Raw genomic sequence first — 24435 nt, 5'->3', positions numbered from 1 at the left:
AGCCCTTATTTGCTGTTTTCATTTCAATGTCTCGTTTGGAAGAAAAACAGAGTAGTAAAGGTCAGCTGAACACTTTATGATGAGCGTGCACTATGCAACTTGTGTTCAGTTGAATATCTTCATCCTCGCGTGATATCCCCTAAGGAACCGTGCTTAATTACGGGGCTTTGTTCAAGTGTGAGGTTACAGGTACGTTGTTCTCGACTTAGGATAATTATGTGTTCTTTCCTGCACTCCCATGCGAACGGTAAATGTGCTGCGCAAACATATCGCTTCTTTTAGAGTTCGCACGTACACACGAAGTGACATCGAGCGTCAATGTATATCTCTATGCCGACTGTCCCCACCTTGTTCCATTTATAAAGCGAAGGCGCTCTGACATGATCATCGGGCCTGTCTGCGCTGTTTTCTTCTTCTGGGACCTGCCGACTTTTTTGAAATCGCTAGAACAGGGTGACAGGTGCTTACGGTTGTTGTGTGCTTGCGTGTGTGCGTGTCTGTCCGTCTGTTTGTGCGTGCGTGCGTGACTGCGCTAAGGGTGGAATTCAACGTATTAGCTGAACGTTCCCTTCTTTTTGTTATTCTTTCTTTCTTTGCGTAAGATAATAGAATTAGAATCAATGTTGATTGCATATAAGTACATTTAGGTATGGAATACTCTATACAGGAGGAGGTCTCAAAGTCAAAGTCTGTGAGGGCGAAATCTCCTGTTTATATTTCCTGGGTATACTTGACTGTGGTGCGAAATACATTTCGGGAAAAGGGGACAGAAGAGAGGAGACAGTGAAGACAGTGGCGCTTCACTATCTGCTTTCTTCTGTCCCCTTTTCACGAAATGTATTTCGCACCACAGTCAAGTATACCCAGGAAATCTCAGCACCAACTTGCCCAAGAAGAAGTTCTTTTGGAATTCCTGTTTATACTTACAAACAGGAAAATGACAATCGTTATTATAGCAGAAGGCAAATTGGTGTATACGTTAATAAAATATCAGCATAAATACATAATACAAAAAAAGATACAAGAAACGAAGGCTATAGAGCTATTGATCGTCCCCCCAGATCTCGTCGTGTCCAGGCGCCCCTATAGTATAGGCCGGCGGCCGCCAAGGTACGCTGGTACCTTGGCGACCGCAACTAGAATTTTTTCGCCCAGCCACTGTCCTTAAATTAACGCCGCTTGTTCCACCGTTTAGTGCGTCCGGGCCCCGGGTACAGGCCTTGCGTAAGGGAATGGCGGGGAAATAATCCGCTTCCCGCGGGCGTCTTCCTTTGTGAATGGCCCCCGCTGCGGCAGCACGGTCGTCAGCCTGTGTTTAATGGCGCGGCGACTGTGCAGCCCTGGGTTCGAGGCTGCTCTTTTATTTCTTTCTCACGAGACAACTGAAGAAGAAAAAAAAAAGAGCACCGGTCTTAATCAACGGAGCCCTGCCTCGGGGTTTTAATTAATTGACGGCGAGAGAAGCGGAATTGAAAGGAAAAAAAAACGCCTCTGTATGCACATTCCTGGGAGTTCTAGCGGTGGTTCACTGTATTTCGATTCCTCTCTGCTTCACCGGATACGCCATGCCTTCTGTCCTTTTGGGAGAGCGCGGCTGTGTTCACGTTTTTCTACGTTGCCCAATCACGGGTGCTCCTATCAGTTTGTCGCTTATGCACGTCCTTGGCACCGAGCACACACGGCTTTTACCCTGCAGGCCATCGTTCTTTTGCAAGGCGTGACTAAGCTTGCGGCTACAAGAAAACCTCAAACTGTATTTTTTGCATCAACTCTTTATTTTTCCTTCTCGCTCGATTCTTTTGCCACTTTGTCGCTGATCGCTAAAATTTCAATTTCCGAGCACGATAGTAGACGTGATGCTTACGTCAGTCCACATCACCGAACCTGTACATAATTGACAACGTGTATTGCTTTTCCAAACTCTTTTTTATAAACCTCAAAATTCATCACCTATTAAGCTGTGGAATTCACTTTATTAATAGAAATAAAAACTCAACTCCTGTTTAGTAGGATTAATCACCATTTTTTTAGCTTATTGCCCATTGTTTCCATTATGATGTATGTGAGTGATTTTCTCTTATAATATCTTACTGTACATTGTACAGACTTAGTGTTGCTGTTCTACTGCTATTGCTATATCGCGGTGGAGTGAAATGCAAATGCGACGTCAGCGCTGTCGTCTGTCATAAAAACGCCGAGTATTGCAGTTGTTGACCGTGAGGCGGTCGTAAACTGAAAAAACTACAGCTCTTTTCTTGCGATCCTGTATTTATTTATTTATTTATTTATTTATTTATTTATTTATTTATTTATTTATTTATTTATTTATTTATTTATTTATTTATTTATTTATTTATTTATTTATTTATTTATTTATTATTTATTTATTTATTTATTTATTTATTTATTTATTTAGTCGCCGCAGAATCTGGCAGGAATTCTTTCAAAGACCATACATGGATAAAACGCAAAGCCAGCACATGCAAGAAAGTTTTCTACAAGTGCACATTTTTTTTTTTCTTTGTTTACTCGAACGTCCACGACGGCTGCCATCGGCTGCTTAATTCAAACAAGCCAGTGTGGAAAGCCTACTGAACAGGGAGCGATGATGAAGCGCCTACGAAGCCGTTATTCGGCCTTGCATGCAAAATGTAAGCTGGGAGTAGTTTTATTACGACGTCTTGCCTTTGGCTCTTTACTTCTTTTTTCTCGTTTGCCGAAATGGTATGCGCCCATTCTTTGAGCCTTCAGCCGAAGGAGGAACCGAGGCACCTTCCGCCTAAATATCCAGTGTCCTCGCGGGAACAAAGTGTCACTTGAATTTGAGCCTGGTGCCGTCTTGCGATTGAGTTCATCTATTAATGACCTGAGTTCCTCGTGTTCCATTCCTCAGTTTACCGAATTCTGCGGCTCCGGGATCTCCGTTACTATAGTCGCAGTGATAGCCGTTGTCACTCGCATGATTGCATGCATAAGCATCCGTAACGAAGGCAGAGGCCGTATATTATCGAGTGGTCATTTTCCCTTACAGCGTGTTTTGAGTGTGCTTCAGCATGGTGGCCTCGGTTGCGTAGTTTTTGAAACGTCGTGGGAAGATGTCGTTTGTGCTTACAAACTTACTCAGTTCTTACAAGTCGCTGTTGCTACTTACGCTGTAACCTGAACAATCCTTGCTCGACGCTTTTTTTTTTCGATAACTATACGCCGGAACCTCAATTCACAGATGCTTACCGCGTTTCGTTTCCATCATAATGGTTGTTGGTACACACCCGTCTTGGTGGCTTAGCGGCTATGGCATTACGGGGCTAAGCACAAGGTCGCGAGATCAATGCCCGGCCGCGACCGCCACATTTCGACGGGGGCGAAGCGCAAGAATGCGTGTGTATTGTGCATTGGGTGTACGTTAAGGAACCTCAGGTGGTCAAAATCGGGATGCCGATTCGAACCCGGACCTGAAACGAAAACCCTAGCCGAACTGGCATTTTAGCCTGAACTGAACGCGAACCTGGACCGATATTCATAGAGTGTACCTAAACCCGAACCGAACCTGAACCGAAAAAAAAATGATAGTGGTTACCGGTTCTACACGAAACAGTTCAAGCATACAGGGGGCTCAACAGAAAAGCGATTCTTCGAAATACTTCTCAAGTCGGGACACCCTACTAGCAGTTTGTTACGACTCATGAGTTCCGTTGTGTGTGTGAGTGGGGATAGACCAGAGACGCTTGCATTTCTGAAGTCGCCCATGCCAGGTCTGTCTCACGGTCGAAACCTTGTTTCAGGAACTGCGCAGAATCACCGTTTCTGTGAAACTTTGCAATTAGGTGGTTATAGGTCTACTTGCTACTATTACTAGATAAAATGTAAAACGCACGCGCCAGGATACACGGAGAGCAAGAATGACGGCATTCTCGAGAAGGGAAAATAGGAAAACCATTGAGTTCATCAGCGCGGTTTCTTATAACAGTAACACTGCGGCCACCAACACTGCGGTCGTCGAATTTTCAAAATTTTCCCGGGGCACATTGTGCGTGATTTGCACTTTTTTTTTTTTTGTCCGCGCTTATAGTCAGTGCAAGTCTCTGCGCCACGTGCAGTTTCGTAAGAAAGAACGTCGCGGTATTTAGCAACAACTGTCCTTGTTCATAGATCAGAAACATTGTCCTCACCTGCATTTTTTTTTTTTAAAGAAGGTGAAAACTGAGGAAGAACGTGCAAAAAGTGTACAAGGAAAAATGAAAAGGATTCATCACGGACTGACGCGGCCGCTGTTCGCGTTGTCGGCATCCACATGGAGATCCATGGATGCATCTCCAGAGAGATCGGCCTTGAGCTGAACGTAGATCCGGGAGTGCACGTCCGGATCTACGTTCAGCTCAAGGCCGATTCTTATAGAATTAGAATATTGTTAGAGACAACAACAGTTCTTGCAGGCTACAGAAAAAAAAGAGGGATGCAAATTGAGTGAGTGTCTGAGTGATTCTGGTTTAGCAGGACCGCAGTTGTTGCGCAGACGATCGAGTTCATGAGCAAACACACTGTGGAGGTCACTTATGCAGAATCATTATCATCCGTCGAGTAGGCGTGTCTCGTCTTAGGCAGCCTATGAATTCGCTGTCTCGATTTAGACAAAGCAATTTATTACTTGACCCATCTCAACATGCTTGGATTCCTTCAAAACGATGCGCGCTGCTGCAGTATTGCCTTTAGCTCTTTCAACGATTGCTCCACTCTGCTAAATGCATCTCGGATGTGCTCTTCCTCTTTTTCATCAGTTTTATTGTCGTCATGCACCAAATGTGGTTGTAATGTATCACATCTGATGTACATATATCAAATAATGTAAACAAGCCTTTTGTTGCCTAACAGACTCCATGAAACTTTTCATTTGACTTTTTTTTAAAGAAAATGTGACCATTTGTTGTTCGATTCGATGTTCGTTTTTCTCGTATGTTCGTATTCAATTCGTTTAGGAAATTTCACTATGCGAATGCCCCTATCAATTTCTACTGCAGCCACGAGCCAGGGAGCCTATTCCTTCCACCAATTGACAAAACATGCGAATGCACCATGTGGACAAGTCAATAGCACTGTGTAGCTTGTCGCCATCACAGGACAAGTTTACTATGCCAAACCGGTTCGCAGTCCGTTATAAAATTTAATTTCTCTAACCGGAACTGATCCGGAATGAAATCGGAGCGCGTTGAAACCGAACCGAACCTTTATTTTTTTTTTCGACACCCTGGTCAAAATTAACCCGGAGTCCCCCACTACGTCGTGCCTCATAATAATATCGTCGTTTTGACACGTAAAACTCCAGAATTTACTTAACTATGGCCTGTATTTGATCTAATTGGTAAGATCGCATCTTAAGGCAGGTAAAGGGCAAATAAAACACGGATAGCGGTCTTTCCTCATTCTTTCCGATATCCGTGTTTTATTTGCGCTGTACCTGCCCAGAATTTAGTGATCTTTTATATTTTTTATGCAGAACTCGGCCCTGTGTTCAACAACAAAGCGTCATATCTGTTGACAATGATATATGTCCTCGACGTTTTAGTATATGAGTGAGCGCGTGTGCGTGTATGCGTGCGCGTACGTGCATGCACGCGAGCTTGTTCTCTTTTTTTATTGTATATAGATTTCATGCGCGAAGTTTATTGTAGAACTTAAGCGCAACCAAAAAGCATGCCACCTAACGTCTTCAGCGCCATATTGCTAAAAAATTCAGAGCCCTTCCCCTGACGAGAAAATGGAGGTAAGCGAAGCTTGTGGTAAGACGACGCTGTCGCAGGCGTTCCGCTTCGTTTGCCCTAAACTCAGGGTCCGCGGCTCTTCGCTGATGTTTGGCCTCAAAATCGCGCTCCCGCAACTCGGGGTCCGCGGTTCTTCGCTGACGTTTTCCCTGGGTTTCGGAAACCCTCACGCTAGAATCGGCACGTTGATGACGAGCCCTTTCCCGAGCGACTTCGCGGCGCCGTTGCTCAAACGCAGCCTGCTCCTCGGCGCAATTCACCACGCGCGGTCTTCCTATCCGGTCGCCGAAACTGATCTGAGGCGAGGGAAGCCCAGCGGAGCGCGCGCCAACCCCCTTTCCTCCCTTTCCCTCCCCGCGACATACCAAACGACCCTGATTGGTAGCGCGTACTGGATCCTGCGACCGGCGTAGCTTTCCCCGCACCTGCCCTTTCTTTCTTTCTTTCTTTCTTTCTTTCTTTCTTTCTTTCTTTCTTTCTTTCTTTCTTTCTTTCTTTCTTTCTTTCTTTCTTTCTTTTCCCTGGCTCATACAGCACATCTAATGCGGGTATGCACCACATGTGATGTTATTGATGTCATGACCTGTCAGTCATGTTAGTCGTATACATTTGTACCCTTCCATGCCAATTTTGGTATATGCCAAGCGAACGAGACGCGAGTTTTCGACAGGTAGGGTTTTAACGGTACACCACCACCGCCGGCACTTGTGAGGCAATACAAGCTTCGTACAAGCTTCGCTTGAAAAAAAAAAAAAAGAAGAAAACCCAAGAACGAGCGGTATCGGAGCTTCTGTTGCTCATAGTACATGTTCCCGCACACCTGCATCACCGGCGCCTTCTTTGACTTTTGCGAGCGTGTTGTAACGCGCACAAACGGGATTATAGCGAGGCGCTGAGCCGTGCTCCCTAAAGGGTTGCAAAAAATAGCGCCTTTTCGTCTTCGCAATCTCTCTCTCTCTCTCTCGCCTTGCGCGCCCCTTTCATTGCCGAGTGCGGTCATTGCGGCGCAGCACAGACCATACCCGAACGTACAGATGATATCCTGACCGCTTCGGGGCTCCCCCCTTTACCCCCCCCCCCCCCCCCCCCTTTCAACCCCAAAACCGTGTTCTGAACGGGCTCCTCTCCTGGTGTCCCGTAATACGGTCGACTGCTCGTTAGCTCTCGGGCGTCGTGGCGGCCTAAGTCGATCGATTGGTGCTCCTTTCAAATAGGATCCAAGCTCTAGATTTAGACGGCTTGTACTCCGTGTGTCTGGAATAAGCGTGCAATTTTCGAACAACCTTTATTTTCCTGTTCACGCCCTGCAAAAAGGTGGCACATTTTAGCTGGTATATTTTTTCTAATGAGTTGCACGGGACTAGTTTAATGCACCAATTTCCCCCTGTTTCAGTACTGCACAAATTATGTTTCAAGCTCACGATGTTCGTAGCGGTAATTCGTTCGTTTATCATGGTTCGCAGTGGTCAAATTCGTTCTGAGGCGCATCACTGAAGCCTATTGAAGTGATCTTTCAACAGTTGAAGTGTTGATGTCAACTTCGACAGCTGATGAGTACAGCATCACCAAACAAATTTATATATCTAGTCGAAAATAAAATTCACCAACACCCTGGCGCTTGTAATTAAGTAATAAATCTATTTGTTAGGCAGCTTCTCGTCTTGTTGAGTCTAATTTGATGCGACTAATTATATGGCTCGTTACGGTTTTTCGTGCATTGCAAACATGACCACCATGACATCGGCAGAGCTCACGCGCGAAGGCAGTATAGAAGCCACGTTCTGTCTGCCCAGATTACTTCGATTGGCGACTATATCCGCAGCTTAGTCAATCCAATGTTTTCATTTTTTACCTGTGCTAAGAAGTTTGCTGGGACTAGAAAATTTCGCGTACTTGTCAGGAGCGGACATCTCAGCGGTTAGACTCATATATACGTGTGACGTCGCAATGTGGAGGATGCCCGTAAGGAAACTGCATTGTTACCGTGCATAAACACAACCAAACTAAATTTAGGGCTAAATTGGTCGAAAGCGTTTCCTCTGTAAAATTTAAAATTAATGTTAAATTAAATGACTTCCTGTACCTCCTGCAACTGTTGGTCTTGCTATAAAACTATACGAGGTCTCTGACACTGCTATGCCTTCGAAAACAAGACTCCCCCTTTCTCCCCTTAGGTTAGAAGCCGTTCGCAGAGCGAGATATTTCGGGGCTGAAGATTCAAGCATCGCTATGAAAAACGTTGCTAGAGCACTGCTGTGGTTCTTCAGGAAAACGTATTGTACCATTGCCATTTGACGTGCAATAACTTTCAGCGCACGGCAATGGGACAAAGTGCATAAATACAGCGCTGTATACGTGCGTTCGTGTCTCACTTTACCTTGTTGTCATGCGCTGAAAGTTATTCATTATGTAATAATTATGCCAATAGGCTTTTCAGTTTGGTGCAAATGTACGCATTTTCACTCAGTAGTTTTTACTTTCTTCATGTTTTAGTCCGTTTCCGACCCTTTTAAAGTAAGTCGTCATTTAGCGTTCCTGCGTTTTAGCATTTCTCATTTCGCTCAGGTAGGACCTCCAACATTTACCGCGTGGTGCGTCTCGTGTGCGATCGGACCATGGCCGTATGCATTACATGCTGAATCAATTCGTAATAAATGGCTACCAAGGAGAGTTCTGTCGCAGCGCGAGGTAGTTTTCTTAGTTTCCATTTTTAGAGCAGTTTTCTGAAGTGAACTGCGTGGTGAAATCGAGGTGATGGATCATCATCATCATCACCATCATAGTGTATGTAGTAGCCGAAATCAAATATCCTGAACTGCTGCCCTGCTTGGCTGTCTGTCGCATTTCAAGTTGCACTTGGGGAAGAATATTTACGATTTACTTCAGCGGAGTGTGCCGTGTAACGACGCAAGCGCACGAGTCAACAGAGAGTTTTAGATTAGGGGAACGCAAGTGTTTGGGCTCCCTAGCACTGGAGGCCTCGATACTGCGCATGCGCAGTGGGAACTACGCATGCGCAGTACCGGGGTCCCGAGCGCTAGGGTGCCCCAACGCTTGCGTTCCCCTAATCTAAAACTCTCTAATGAACCCTCTTGGAGAATGCTTTCGCGCCAACAAACAAACGAAAAAAGTATTTTGCGCACCCATGAGGCAGGCGCGTGACACGGCATATGCGTATACAGCCCCGCTGTCGAGGGTCGCACGTCTTCCTGCACTCTTATCTGGCTGCGCTTTTCGGTCTCTGGCTGCGTGCTAGTCAGCTGCTAAACCCAGCCGTTACCGCTGCCTTATCTGGCACATCAACTTCTTACTGGTAGTGCGTGCTCTGCAAGCGTTAGCCATGCGCCCAAATCTGCTCGCGCTGCACGTGCGGACGTTCGGTGAGCAGCACAGCTCGAGCTTCCACCATGTCCCAGTGTCATTGTGCCTTATCAAGCCATTTAGCCCGTTTCTGTCGGGTGCCGATCAGGATACAGCAGCGGGCTCGCTTTCGGGGCTTTGTGTTTGGTGCCCTGCAAGCGAATCGACTCTTTAGAAATGTATAAGTAGCCGCGGCTGTGGTCGCAGTGCAGTGCTTCCTCCGAGCTTGCGTGCACGGCTGCCATCAGCGCGGAAGCGGGTCTGAAACCTAGAGCATGCGATCGAAATATCGGCCGCTGACGATTAAGCGTGCGCGTCTGGGCGTTCGTGCACTGTGTTTTTCCTCCTGTCCTGCATTGTTCACTGCGCGCTCTTTTCTCGGAAGGCTCTCGTTCTCACAGTGCTGTTCAAGGCCGTGAGGTCTTTCTTTTTCTCTCTCGCTCTCTTTTACTCTTTATATTTTTTTCTACAGGAGGTTTTTACTACAGGATCCCCGCAAACCTAATCACGCCCTCAATGAAAAGTAACATAGAATTCATTCATTCATTCATTCGTCTGACAAACGTCTTATGGTTAGGTAATCTCTGAGAAACGGTAAAGTTCGGAGTACTGGATAAATTTCGTAGGCATGGAGTTCTTTAAATGTACTGAAATCGGTATACCGCAGTTTTTACATACCGCTTCCTGTATTGTCACACCCGTGACGTCGTCCACAGGAGCAGAACGCTATATTATAGCCACCGTACAGTAACCATGGTAATCGTTTAACAAGTGCGGCGGCAACTGAGGAAAATGCAGTTCAGAGCGTGCTGCCTCCCTTCTCTCCCACGTTATGAGAGTTGTAAGAAACAAAGAATTCAACGTATTGTACGTGCATCGACCGCCATGCTCATTTATGACGTTGAACATCTTCTTGGCTCTGAGTGGCCTTTGTTTTGCCTGACATGTGTATTTTATTTTCAGTTTATGAAAACAATTACAGCAATCGAAGTGACGTCAGACCCTTTCATTGCATGGGCAATATTGCTGAATTAAATTGTACGTTAGGCGTTTCATTATTATTATACATAAGGATATGCATATGCCTGAGTATATGCATATGCCTTTATTCTTTCTCTTTCTCATGCAGGTAGTTTGTTTTGCCAAGATCCCGTATTTTGCACAATCTTCTCTAAATATTGTTGCAACCGCAGAGAATGTGTATGTGTGAAACGAGCTTTTGTATGCACTCTGTGGAGCGCTGCTCGTGTTTTGGTTTTTAAAGAAGGAGTTTCAGTCTAAAGTGGTTCTCTTAAGTGGAAAGTCAGAAACTCCCAAAATATCGGACTTCTTTAGTTCTCGCATGAGCTGTAAAAATCTTCCAAAATTGAAGATAACTTGCGTAAATATTTTGCAAATGTTACCTTACTGAAACGTGCGGCAAAGCTTTGCCCCCTCGTTGGCCTGGCGAATAACAGAAGACGATGCTTTATAGCAGAATGGTCACTCTGCCAGCTCCGCCACCGAGTTTCTCCGGTTTTCCCAGTTACGCAGGAACAAAGGCTCAACTTTCTCTCCAAGTTGTAAAGCGGCGTCGAATGGAGCCGCGTGAACATTAATCGCTGGACGCGCCCCGTTCCGCAAAGCGAAAACGGTGCTCATATACTTCAAGTAGCGTGCGTTGTCGGTCGATTGCCGCTACAGGGATCAGTGCAGCTATCGCCTTCGCTTAGAGGCGCCGTTGGTGGTATTTCGCAGATAGCGGAGTCGTCCATCATGCGCAGCCCAATTCATCGGACAGCGACCATAAGCACCGCGCTGTAATTCGCGCTGTGAGTTACCAGTGCACCAGATTGTCCACGTCTATTACTCCTCGGTATCTTCGAGCCTCTTCCCCTTCTGCGAGAATTTGCAAGCCAAACGGCTTTGCTTCGCACCCTCTGGCAGGAGAGGCCAGTGAGCAGTGTGGTCGCTTATGCGCCTTCCCCCTTCCACTTTTATTCACATAAAGTGTACGTGATCATCGTCCCGCCAAACTACGTGTCCACGCTAAGCGGTTTAATCGGCGCTTGGGCCCATTTTAATTAGGGCGCTCTCGCGCAATTTCAGTGCGGTATTTTCGTTCTCATTCTCCTTTTAATCACGCACTCCGTGCAAGTCAGGTCAGGTTGCAGAGCCGTGTTAGACGCTTGCGCTGTCCTTCGTTCACTCATTTCAGCGCAAATTGACCTGTTGTTACACCGTCCCTGCAATTTGCGTGGGTTGTGCTGTGCATTATCTTGAAATCTGTACTTTCAGTTCATTCGACCACAGGTCGCAGTGCTTGCAGGAAAAGCTCCAAGGGAGGGAAGCATTCTGGGAATTGAGGGAATTGACGCAGGATGAATTCTTCGATTATGAAAAAATAAGCTTCTTGGTTTTGCCTCGCTGTGAGATTGTTGCGGAGTATGAATTCTTCCTGAAGAAATCGTACATCCTGTGTTAATTTTGGTACAGCCTTGCGACGGTCCTAGCTTCGGTAGTTTTTTTTTTTGTTCGAGTGCTTTTAACTTATATATATCCAAAATAGTTCTTACGCCAAAACTTCTAGTAAGGGTAGATGACAGTCAGTCGTCATGCTGAAATCGAAGGTGGCCGGTCAATGGCTGAGAAAACTTACGATGAAACAACAAAGTTTGTGAATCGGTCCAAGGTTCTGTTTTAGAGCTCTCAGTCTTTCCAGTGCCTTTCTTTAACCTCGATAGCAGGAAGGCAACGCTCCACTAAATAGAGGCAGCTTAGAAGAAAAACGTAATACTCTTTTAAAAAGCCTTAACGAGATTTTTTAGTTGCTTGTGAGAGATATTGCTGAGGCTCGTTCGCTCTACTTTTTTTCTAAGTATCAGTATTGTAACGAATACTGACGCAACAGCAGTTCTGTCGCTCATGCTGTGGATGTCTGCGGTCTGTTTTATTTTCTCTTCCTCCGTTTTGTTACACTGTGTTTGAGCGTCCGTAGGCAGCAACGGCTACTCTTCTCTGGCGCGATAATTGTGCATAAAAGCGTTACAAATACTCCTTCCTTTGTGTCCGAAAGGAAGCAATTCGCTTTCCTAACGCGAATCTTCTTAAGAATTTTTTTTTTCTACTGAGCTTAGAGTCTTAGTCACGGTTCAGCATTTGGTGCATTCATGCGCACGAAAGAATTGTCGAACCCGCTGATAACGAAGCACAGGACGCACGAAAATTTGTTCAATATGTCCGATATTTCGATACATCCGAGGCGATTTTTTTGAAGCTATCCTAAATTGTGAATTAAAATGCATGCATGAAAGGATACGACAGATACGCAGACGACTAGTCTGGCCGGACTAGACTTCCCCAGTAATATTTGTATGAGAGAGATGCATGGTGTGCATGTTACCTCCGTATGCAAGCTGTCAGAACGTACGCAGGTTAGAGTTCGCGTCCCCGAGCATAGATAAATGTGCAGAGCAGCGTATACTCAAAAGCCCCGTCGGTGTCCATTTTGTCGAAAAATACGTTCCATTAGCGCCGATGGGGTATAGGATATGACGATTTTGCCCTGCGACTGGACAACCCGCAGTTTGCCGGAAGGGACGAGGGTCCACTGATCGCGTCCGTCGCTTTCCCCTCTGGTTCGCAATGGCGGTCATTCCAAGAACGGCACCCCAGTGCATTCGAGCTCCAGCAACAAGGACCGAGAGAACGGGTGAAAGATGGAGAGAGCGAGAGAGCGCAGAATGTGTTCGAGAGGCAGTAAGGGTCTTAAGGGAAGGGAGCAATAAGAGAGGCGACGAGGTCAACCCATATGTCCACAGCATCCGCAGCTTTGCACGCCGTTGGGGATGCGCCGTCCGGATCACTTCGTTTGCCCCGCATGGATTCCGGCCTCCGCAGCTAAAGAAAAGCTTTTATCCATCGCGGCTTGGCTATACGTTCGAAAGCGCATGAAGTGGTCACACAGCCCTCTGACCTTTACTGCTTATGATTAGACTCGTCAGCGGAGATATTTCTCCGCGCAGTTTCGTACTGTTTAAAGCAGATGTGCCACTGGACATCTCTCCTTGCTCCTTTTTTTTTTTTTTCAATATCCGGTTAGCTGCGTAAATCTTGCTGTTCGCGATGGAGAGAGAGAGAGAGAGAGAGAGAGAGAGAGAGTGTGTGTGTGTGTGTGTGTGTGTGTGTGTGTGTGTGTGTGTGTGTGTGTGTGTGTGTGTGTGTGTGTGTGTGTGTGTGTGTGTGTGTGTGTGTGTGTGTGTGTGTGTGTGTGTGTGTGTGTGAGAGAGAGAGAGAGAGAGAAAGAGCTCTTTAATGAGTCCTGAAGAAATTTGACTTGAGTTACGTCCAACTTGCCAGTGCAGATGGGGATGACTAGAAATGAAATTAAATACACTGCACGTCACAAACAACATACACAAAACGCACTACAACACGCAATACACAACCTAATTAAAATATATCATTGTGACCAGTGTCTCTCAGGAAGTATCAAATTGCTTTCGTGACGTCCGCTATTTTGGAATTCTATAACATGTTTTGTCCTGAAGAGCAGGAGGAGGAGGAGGAAAAACATTTAGAAAGAAAAAAAAAACACGCAGGCGTCTTCCAGCTTGTGTTGGGAGGCAACTTCTTTTGACCGTATTCATATGCATAGACGAACTGCGAGGGCGCACTTTGCCGTTATGTTAGATAGCACGAACGTGCCTGCAGTAGTTTCAAAGACGGGTTACTTTTTTGCATAAAGTTACGCATTATTCGCAGCCTTACTTCTCTCGTAGTACAGCTATAAAACAGTCTACGCTTCCTTGACTAGGGAAGTTACTTTGCAATCGGCGTTATGCCATACTCGTTCAAGACAGAACGTAATCTTGATTTTATCGAGAGTTTTCTTTTGGCGACGCTTTCCAATGACGCCGCTTGATCTGTTCAGGCACTGATCTTCGTCGATGCGTGCCGTTTGATGGTTTGTGCATCTTGCATCATTCCTAAACATTTTGCTTTAACCTGCTAACCGCGGCCCTGTATCCGTATTTGTGCAATATAACATGAGTCGGCAGTGCTGTGGATGCTCTCAGCTTTGCTCTTAATCAGCGCGCAACATATAACTGTTTGGCGCTATCGTGTACAATGCGTTCCACCCTTAAAGGGGACACATGATTGTTGAACACGTGCGAATTTGCCCCTCTTGCAAGAGCACAATCGCCCGTCCTTGCAGCCGATAACTTGGGTATGGTAAAGGTGGCGTCTTCCAGCAGATTTGCGTAGTGCATTGGCATAGCTCTAGCCGACACTTGCAGCTAGAGCACCAGCAAAGTGAGAGCCGCACATTCTTGGTTTGTCTTTAACAGTGGACCGTGCTGTATACGTACGGAATGGTGTGTATACATGCGGGTGTTGGAACCAGAAAATACTTGGTTCTTCGTTTAAACCGCTGGCTCGTTAGAGCTCATATTCTGCACGGAGGCAGCATTTCGCGCTGTATTTGGTTTTATGTCATATTTGTATGCAGTACGTCGTCCAGAATAAATCGCTGCATGTCGTCTACTGCTATTGCGGACCATAAATTTAATTTTTCTGGGAAAGAAACGGCGGTGCCAATTGTCATTGTTAGCGCGAAACACGCCGTGCTCTGTGCAGGCTACATTTCTTGATTTATTCCTGACGAAGCGCTGTAACTTAAGCACGGTATGAAACCAAATACATCGCGGATTGAGAAAAGATCGCTGCTAAATTTTAGCATGAGCGTGCCAGTGGCCTAAATGGAAGAAGTTAACCTGGTTTTTGTATTTACTCAAGCATTCGATATTTCACTTGCTTTTGCTATAGCCAAAGTAATGTAGTTTGCCGCCGCTTGGAACAAGTCAGACTATTTTCTTGTATTTCCTCTATTTACACCATTAGATATTATTAATTATTCAACTTCTGAAGTAATATATTCAGAGCAAAATTATCAACTAGAAAATTGTAGACCGTCCTGAAAAGTTCCCGATCCTGCTTTTTATTGCGCAATACGTGCTACGTAACAGTTTTTTTTCCCCAAGCCTAAAAGGCAGCCCTTGACATACGAAAAAGTGTCGCGTGATTTATCTGTCAACGGAAGGCTGGATCGGAAATTTTTCAGGATGGGCTAAATTGTCTTATTGACACTTTTGCACTGAATACAATGTTTGAGTAGTTGATTAATAAATAACTGTTTATGGAATTAAGCGAAATATAAAAAATAACCTTGTGTACTTTTAAATGTTGGCACAAGTTGCGTGGGACAAATGGTATACAGAAGATAGCACCATACATGTACATCACTTCATTATAAACAAACACTAAGCATGCATTGCAGCTTATACTTAAAGAAAAAGAAAAGACGGTTCTCCGTGATATTCAAAGTGTGAGAAATTAGGCGAGAAGTGTTCTCGACCCACCTCTCACTTGCCCACATTTAAAGTTTTTAAAAATATGTTAAATGTATTTGTTGTTGGTTAAAAATCATGTGATTGGATGATGTATCGTTCCGCATCAGACCTAGTGGTCCGGCATGGTGGCTTTTCTGGCGGCTTTCTATCTTTAAAGCGCACGTAAATGCGCTGCTCGTTTCGCTTTAATGCCACGTTGTGAGTAATGCTCAAACATGCTAGACCATTCTTTATGGCTCCGTATGGATCCGACGTATCGAGCGACCCGGAGTACAGTAACTTGCCGGTTAATGGGAAGGAGAGCGAAGTATTATGAGAAAGTCGTTCTAGAAAGCAAACCAGAACAAAAAAGAAACACAGTTGACGATGTGCATCTATTTCAAGGATTGCGATGCCGTGGTAAGCGTATATAACCGTACGTGCCTCCTTTATACCATAATACTGATCTTCAATATATCAACTGTTCGTGTCGTGCTCGTCAGTTCAGGTTAGCGTAGTTTCTTCTCTTTTTTATTGCGTGTGAGATCGCCTCCTCGGTGAGATCAATGTTCAGCAAGTAGGTCGCGCGCAGTATCTTCAGCATTTTCATGTACCGGTATATAACGGACAGTGCACGCATTAGGGCAATCGATTACTTGATGGACTGCCTGTCGGGAGAATATTCTTTGTGCGCGCTTATTTCCTCACAGAGACAGCGGTAAACGCCGAGCTAAGCACTGCGATAGCAGTACAGCGCCGTGCACCACGACTGCAACCGCGATGACAGAGATGCCGGCGCATCTGCTAGCCCATGCAGGCAAGGTGTCTCACCTTACGCGGTGCGTACTTGCGAGCGAAAGATCGAGAAAAATGAGCGGAAAAAAAAAAAGAAAGCTCCCGAGTCCTGGCTGAGGACGCACCGTTCGTCCAATGTTTTGCAGGCGTTGTTCCTCGGTAAACCTATGGATGGTAAGATTAGAGTGAGCCAGTGACATCTCCTCAGGCGGGCACAAGCGTGGGCTGCATTGCAGCCGTGTCTCTTTTGCATGAAACGTATACAGTCAACGCGAACGGAACGTAGGCAACGCGTGGCAGCTACGTCACTGTCTGCAGCATAGAGCTTCCCACAAACAAAATTGCTAGAAAGAAATCTGTCGCTGCGGTCTTTCATGTAAAGAATTATCAGTTGCATGATACATGGATTTGTTTAATCTTCGCGCTTGTGGCTTCAGACGTTTCTGTGGGTGTATTTATTACGCTTTATATCTTTGGAAATTTCGAAAAGCATAGGCAGTACGTTCCTGTGCACATTCATAACTATGTATATGGAGTTGTTGCATTTATAACGCAATATTTTGTTGAAAACGATAATTTGCTAAGTCGCAATGTCGTTTGAAGCCACAAGGGCGAAGTTTAGGCAAATTCATTTGCTATAACCATCAGTTACGTGCTGGATGAACCTCAATACTTTCCGGCGCCGCACACATTAGTGCAACATTGCCCTTTAGTAATTTTGTGGGGAACTCTATGACTGCGGTGACATCATCAGGGCATGAGGGAACGTTCACATTTGCACAATATCCCGACGCTTTGATGTCATGATAGAGGCACTCTGGTCCAATTTTCAAACGGTGAGAGCATATTACAAGGCCCATGGCACAACTCGAGAATGATCGTGATGCTTGCAAAAAATTCCGGGGGCCCAGACGTCTTTGGTAACCGTGTAGGAAAGCGCAGAGACTAAGCCCCCATGATGGCAGCCCAACTGTTGCTGCAACCCACCACCACTGACACCACTAAGTAATTTTGTCTGTTAGGTCCAGCCAAATTTATTGTGGGATAAATCATGAGCCCGAAACATTTTTTATAGCGAATGTCAATGAATGAGCCGTCTCTACACATCGTGGTATGTTTTTTTTTTCTTTTTTTACCATATTTGAAATAGCACAGATGTCTCGTGATGTGCTTTTGTAAAGATTTAGCCGAAGAAAAACGGGCTCGCAACGGCTATCGGCACTGCATCTAGTTCGCTCTAAAAAGTATGGAGTCGTGTAGTTTCTCGTTGTTTTGTTAAAAGTGTGTTATTCTCAGAAGATGGTCCACTTCTTCTATTTGCATAAAATGAGCATATAATTAAAATACGATGCATGAATGCAGATTCACATGATAATGTTCACCTGTTCCTCTTTGATGCAGCTGCAATGCAGAGTTGTAATGCAGCTCATGGTACCTAAAAATTCAGTCTTCTAGCGCCAATGAACAGTAATGTGCTGTAAACAATTCGTTAAGCTCGCCGTCCGGTACGGCGAGTTTATTCAGGTTTGCCCCAAAGTTGTCTCGAAGGTGATAAAGGAGCTTCTAAAATTGACTAAGTACCATAGGCGCTCGTCCTTATTTAAGGCAAGATTGTGGCCTGCTCGACCGCAGCAATGTCTAGACGTTCTTTGTGAAGGTTTGCACGCATACATTCGCGTCAGGTTGTGCAATCGAAAAGCAGAGGCCTTGGCATTTCACGTTCTGGTGCAATTCAATCTGGCCAGTCCAGGCGATGTTGACTTATAAGCCGACGCATGAAGTCGAGCTCACATTTAACGAGCACCGTGTAGTCCTATTAGTCGTTCGGGTCCTTTGACGTGTCTACAGCTACTGTTTTCTTTTCTTCATTTGCAGCATGGTCGCTAGTGACGCTGGTGCAGGACGCGAAGCTGTCGCCCACGCCGCCAGCACAGACCTGCTTCGTAGAGACAGCCATACAGGAGACCAACCTGTGCAGTAACGTCTTCAGGAGGAGCGTTACTGAAAAGGCGTTCAACGCATCGGACCCGAAAGATCTGAAGGAGGCCTGCTGGTGAGTTCACTCGTTTAGGAAATCGACGCTGTTCGTAGGCGCACGCAGTGCTTTCTGTAGCATTCATAGTAATGGTACTCGTGGTATAACGCCGACGGAGAAACGGCGTGTGCAGACTCCAGGACGGTGCTTTATCACTTTCTCAGTCGGACCTGTGCGATTAGCTGCGGCTGTAGACCTCTCTGCCGAGAGCTCCCTGGGTGTCGCCATAATGTCATCTGGACTGATGTGAACCCGCGTGAGCCCCCTATCAAAAGCATTGCAGAACGTGCGCTTTGTTCACCCGCCCATGGTCGAAACTCGAGGGGTTACCCGATGGAAAGGTCTATAACTTGTCCATGCACCGCTCTCAGCGGCTGTCCAACCAAGCCGCGCGTTTCGGTCAGCCTAGCCTGGGGCGTAGGAAGCCCCCGGGGATGTCTCAAAAAGGACACAGAAAGGCCTATCAGCTACGAAGGTGGCAGCGGTATCGCAGAAATACTTGACGAGTTTGCCGCACATATCGATACGAGGCGAGTATAGGGCGGCGGAGGAAAGCGCGTGCGCATGATATCGGCTCAAGGAACCAGGGAATCCTTGCATATCACCCCGAGCGATCAATAAGGGCTTGTACGCCGGGCGTGTATTGGTTGGGAGGAGTTGGCGAGCTGCCAGTGAGGCCGTAAAATAATTGTTTCGAGAGTGAGGGGTGCGACCGAGTTTAGCTCGCCCTCCTTGAGTCCTTTTATTTTATCGCTTTAGCGCCGGTGCCTCGATTTTCCGTTCACGCCCGTTCGTGGCTGTCTGTGTGGCGTCTGTATATCCTAGACATAATAGCTCTCTAGACATCCGAAGCAGGCGAATTAAGGGCTGTGGTACATTTCTGTGTATCCGCCTTTGTTCTTTTCCCATCTTCTGCCTAATAAGTGGGATGGCAGTGTTCGGTGCCGGGTGTCTCTTCATGGCCATTTTCTGGCCTTGTGCACAGCTGCTTGTGCACTGCTCTCCGCCTTCCGCTCCTTTCTTTCTTTCTTTCTTTCTTTCTTTCTTTCTTTCTTTCTTTCTTTCTTTCTTTCTTTCTTTCTTCTTTCTTTCTTTCTTTCTTTCTTTTCTCCGCGCGCAGCCGCGGACGGAACCGCTAAACCATGTTCTCCAGGCGGCTGCAACTTGTATGTGAAGTGACAAACACAGCTGGCGGCTCCCATGTGACTCGTTGGTTGACCAATGACACGGCCATAAAAACACCACGGCCAGAACAGTTCACGACGCGAAATATCCCTCTTCATGGACCGACTCGCACGTATATACGCTGCATAGTTCAGAAAGTTGTCGTTAAGATGACCAAAATCTCGCTAAATTTAGCGACTTTGTAGCTAAGTTGCCAGCACTGTTGCCAGCGCTGAATGCCTTTTTGCTTCGAAATACCGGGCGGTGCATCGTCCGACTTATTCTTTGTTCGGTGTTTGTTTTCGACTTCTCGCAGCCGCCGAAGGTATAATATTATGCCCATTTCACCGTTTAACTTTCTTCTGAAAGCGTCGAAATTTCACTGGGCCTCCCGTCGCCCGGTCGCGCTGTGTTTGCTTTCTTTTCTTGAGCTTCTGCGCAGCTTTTTTGCTTGATTTTGTGGATGCGAAATCAAACAGGCCGGCAGGGGACAAGATATAGCGCGAGCGGAAATCATTGTTCGATGATGGCAACGAAAGCGTCCCAGACATCCGAAGTGTTCAGGGGAACGCAGTAATAGAAAACTTGCTCCAGCAGTCTCTCTCTCTCTATCTCTTTGAGTGTGTGTGTGTGTGTGTGTGTGTGTGTGTGTGTGTGTGTGTGTGTGCGTGTGTGCGTGTGCGTGTGCGTCGTGTATGTCACACAAACACAAGCACGCCGCTCGAAAAGTCTAACAGCGTCGAATAAAATAAAACGAAAGGGTGAACGCGGCAGAGGACTTGGACGAAAAAGAAAGAAAGAAAGCATCTTTCTCTACTGGCTGCCGTTCCGGTCCCCGTTCGGCGACAGTTTTACGCTCGGATTCCCACCAAGCTTTTCGCCCGAGTTGGCCGCCGAGAGGGGCGGAAAAGCTTTATTTTTCTTTTCATTTTTTTTTCTTCTTTTTCCAGTTTGTAACCTAACATGGTTCTGCTCGTTCATTTCTCTTTCTAGGCGGTAGACACATGAACAAAAACTATTGGGGACCAACAAGCACTAGCTGGGGATAGCGAAAGGGATGCCAACAGCCTACGCATTCCCTGAGAATGCTTCAGTGCTAGCATCCATGTCTTTTTTTTTTTCCTCTTTCCTTTCCCTTTGGCTACTCTGCATTCTTGCTTGTGTTGCCTGTCATATTTCTTTATGTCTTTTTTGTACTCGCCTGTAATGATCCACTGGCACCGACCATCAATAAAGTGAGCATCGCCGGTTTTATTTTCGGGTTTTTCGGACCGTCGATTATAGCAGTACAACTGGACTGTTAAATGAACATTGTCGAAAGTTGTCGTTAAAACGACAACTGCTCGTCTGAAAAAAAAAAAAAAAAAAAGAACCGTCGCCGCCATGCACAGTTTAAAACCGCGAACTTTTATTCCGTGTAGATGGAAGAAAAAATTGAGCTCCGCGTATCTATATGCTGGCTCTAACAATGAGAAAGTTTTCATTTTCTGATATGTTAAAGTTTTCTGGAAATATCGGGTATATTGGTTTACCGTAATCTCTTTTTCGTCTCTTTTTTTCAGTATTAAAGGATAGTGCTGTTTGAGCCGTATCGTGAGTCTGTTTTATTGCAACGCACGAGAATTGGCTCTCGCGAACCCCATCTTCCTTTCTTGCTTTCGAACAGCGCATCTAACACACGCCGAAATCACCGTTGTTGTTTATTAAATGAATATAAACCGATTAAGCGACAACACAAACATTCTTTATTACTTTCAGCAGCTGTCGCGATCAGCCGGTAATTGCATTTTACAAGAACCGCATAACATGAGAGACCAGCGGGACTTGTTTTTTGGGCACCTCCCCGTGATTCGCAGGACCGCAAAGAAAGAAAAAGAGCTACGTTGAATATTAAGTTCGGCTGTCTGCGTAACGACTTGACCAAACTTTCGCTTTGCGGCCAGATGCAGAATTCAGAAGTTATGAATTACTGTTTAAATTGGAAGGGGGCGGGCATTGGAATGACGTTTGATAAATGGCTGCTGTTGTTGCCAGTGCGCTGTCTCTCTTCCTCTTTTTTCTCTCGCTGTGTGTGCGTGTATGTGCACGCGTGCGTGCGTGTGTTTTATTGCAGGGCTGAATGGTGGTACAAGGATAAAGCCAGGGAACAGGAATTATAAAACACTTGGAATCATAAAATGCTTGTACGTGCATTATTTCTTTGTTACTTTTTTTTTTTTTTTTGCTTGCTGTAAACAGTTGCTGCTCAAACGCTCGGGGAGTGAGAACCCGTCAAGCTGCCTTATCGGCAGCTAATTCTTTTCACCCCTCCATGTACACTGATACATGAATAAATGATTGATTGAAGTCTGTCAGTGCAGCAAGAATAGTAAAGTCTGTGGGCGCATGTGTGCTTGTTGCGGACGTCGCATGCATGAAGAAAGAGGCGCACTTGCCGCTGTGACTCAGTGGCTACGGCATTCTGTTGTTGAGCGCGAGGTCGTGGGTTCGTCTCCTGGCAGCGGCGACCACCTCATTCTAGCAGGGGGGCTGAATGCAAAAACATTCGCCTACCGAGGTCTATATAGGAGCTATGTTAAAGAATGTCAGGAGGCCAAAATTAATCTGTAGCTCCCTCCCTGACACATATTTGATAGCTATGTTGTTGCTTTGGGACGTATAAAACGCTCTTTAAGTTGCTGTCATGAGAAGGCTTGAGAAGAATACTGCGATAAAATTTATTTGGTCCAATTCGGGCGACAAGCTGATGTCCTGTCGTCATATACCGTCGCCGCCGCCGTCATTGTGAAATTGTGGTCGTCATGCCGTTAAATGCTTTGCGCATTAAATCATTTAATGCGGCCAAAGGTGTCTAAATCTCTCATATTATCCTTTTTTTAGGAAGCACCGCAAATGATAAAAAAGAAAGAAAAGCTGTAACACAGCAGCCACAAGGCTTCAACGCTTTCAATCGAGAGGCTTTCGGTCTCTGGGCCTCCTAGGTTTTTAGGCCACTGTGTTTTCTGTTCTGTGTGTGTTCATACAAGTATAAACACTCTGTCTTCCTGCTGTAAGGAATTCTTTTTTTTTACTTTTTTCGGCCCGCTGCGCTAACTCAGTGGTTATGGCGTTGCGCTGCTTAGCACGAGGTCGCGGGTTCGAGTCTGGCCGCGACAGCCGCTTTCCGAAGTGGAATGTAAAAACGCTCGGAGTGGGGCACGTTAAGGAACCTGAGCTGTTCAAAATTAATACGGAGCCCTCCACTACGACGTCCGTCAAAGAGCCACTGTTAGCATTGATTAGCATGGTTGCTGTCCATGCTAAAACAAGAGACAGGGAGAAAATTAGTGTTTGCATTGCATCGAACGAACAGCCTAATGCAAGAGAAAAAGCCAATAAATCTAGATGGCCGTTTCTCCCCCATTCGCCCTTTCTCAGCGTGCGGCGTAACATGCGCCAGTGACTTTGGTGCGGTAAAGAATATATAGGAGCTTATCTATAGTCCGGAAAAGACCGTTTCTTCGGGAGCGGCAAATGTTATACGGTTCGTTCGCCTACCCTTTATCCAAGGATGCAGGAATAGCGGAGAGGGGGATGCGTGGAGCGTAAGGAGTGGTCGTTATTTGGCAGCTGCAAACCTGGCACGAATCCTGCGCGGGCTGTAAGCCAGGCACACAGTGAACGATGTGCGCTTCGCTGTTCATGCGTGGCTCCCCAAATATTCTGCTGGTAGTGTATGCGACATTACCTGCGCGACGTCGTCATCAGGATAATGTATATATGGAGCAATGTAAACGCTACATTCATCTGATAAATTGCTGCCTCGTAGATGGTGCAGGGGGTAATTCTAATGTTGCCGTCGGAGACGGGAGGATTCAGAGGTAGATGAATAAATGGTTAATGTATCGCTTGCATAGTTATCTGTATACAGCCGTTATTACACGTTCGAGGTTGTGCTAGCCGTGAATAACTTGACTTCGGAATGGGGGACGGTGAAACTACAGAAACGTTAACAGTTCCGACAGAAGCATAGGCTTGCCATAGTTCTTCTTCTTTCTGGGGTTTTACGTGCCAAAACCAGTTCTGATTATGAGGCACGCTGTAGTGGAGGGCTCCGGATTAATTTTGATCACCTGGGGTTCTTTAACGTGCACTACAACGCAAGCACACGGGCGTTCTTGCATTTCGCCTCCATCGAAATGCGGCCGCCGCTGCCGGGATTCGATCCCGCGATCTCGTGCTCAGCAGCGCAACGGCTTAGCTGACTGAGCCACCGTGGCGGGTGATAACCATAGTTCACGCAATGAACACGCATCGAAATCTTCGAGGGCTCAAAAGAAACGGCTTATGTTTGTATTTTAAAGGTTGGTTGCACCGCTATTGGACTGGTATATACCGTATTGCAGGAGAAATTACTAAACAATTTCGAAGGCGTCCACGCAACTCGGCTGCATGGGTCCTTTCGGAACCTAAATCTTTTCGTTCAAATAAAGAAAGAACCGAAGCGTTCATTCTGGTTGGCCGCATCTTCTTGTACCTCTGTTGAAAGTGGCCTTACAGAAAGGAAGAGAAAAAAATCTCGTCAGTACTTTCATTCCTGCATTTTTATCTTGGTTTCTCGCACACACTCCTTCTTTCCGAGGATCCCTACTCGTGTCCGCACTCGAGTCTTGATCCGCATCCCCAGCCCTAGGGGGTATTGAAATCCTCGGTGAAGGCACCGAGACGCTGTGGGCAGAGAAAGAGCAAACGAAACGTAGATGTTTCGGCGCTGTCCTCTGTCTTTCTCAGACTCGCCCCGAAAGGCAAAGCCGCCCAGGTCTGTTCTAGGTAAGAGTACTTGCCTGCAGAACGCGTCTCTACATGGGGCCTGTCTCCTTAATGGAGTGCAAAGATGCGGGAACTACAAATGGAAAAAATAATAGGCGGAATCGTGAACGCGATTCTCGGATGTGAGTGCATCGTTATTAAACAG

At 46.1% G+C, this 24435-nt stretch overlaps 1 protein-coding gene across 2 annotated transcripts in view; it reads left to right on the top strand.

Moving 5' to 3' along the window:
* Window positions 1-24435, top strand: part of LOC119442979 (uncharacterized) — a 422505-nt gene that overhangs the window by 358442 nt on the left and 39628 nt on the right. For both annotated transcript variants that reach the window (XM_049662493.1, XM_037708077.2), the window contains one exon: window positions 18158-18335. In XM_049662493.1, the coding sequence (XP_049518450.1) occupies window positions 18158-18335 (178 nt within the window). The remainder of the gene's footprint in view (window positions 1-18157; window positions 18336-24435) is intronic.

The sequence above is a fragment of the Dermacentor silvarum genome, chromosome 2, assembly GCF_013339745.2.
Source record: "Dermacentor silvarum isolate Dsil-2018 chromosome 2, BIME_Dsil_1.4, whole genome shotgun sequence".
In the NCBI taxonomy this organism is placed as follows: Eukaryota; Metazoa; Arthropoda; class Arachnida; order Ixodida; family Ixodidae; genus Dermacentor; species Dermacentor silvarum.
The sequence above is the reverse complement of the archived record's forward strand: the minus strand, read 5'-3'. Positions and strand labels throughout refer to the sequence as shown.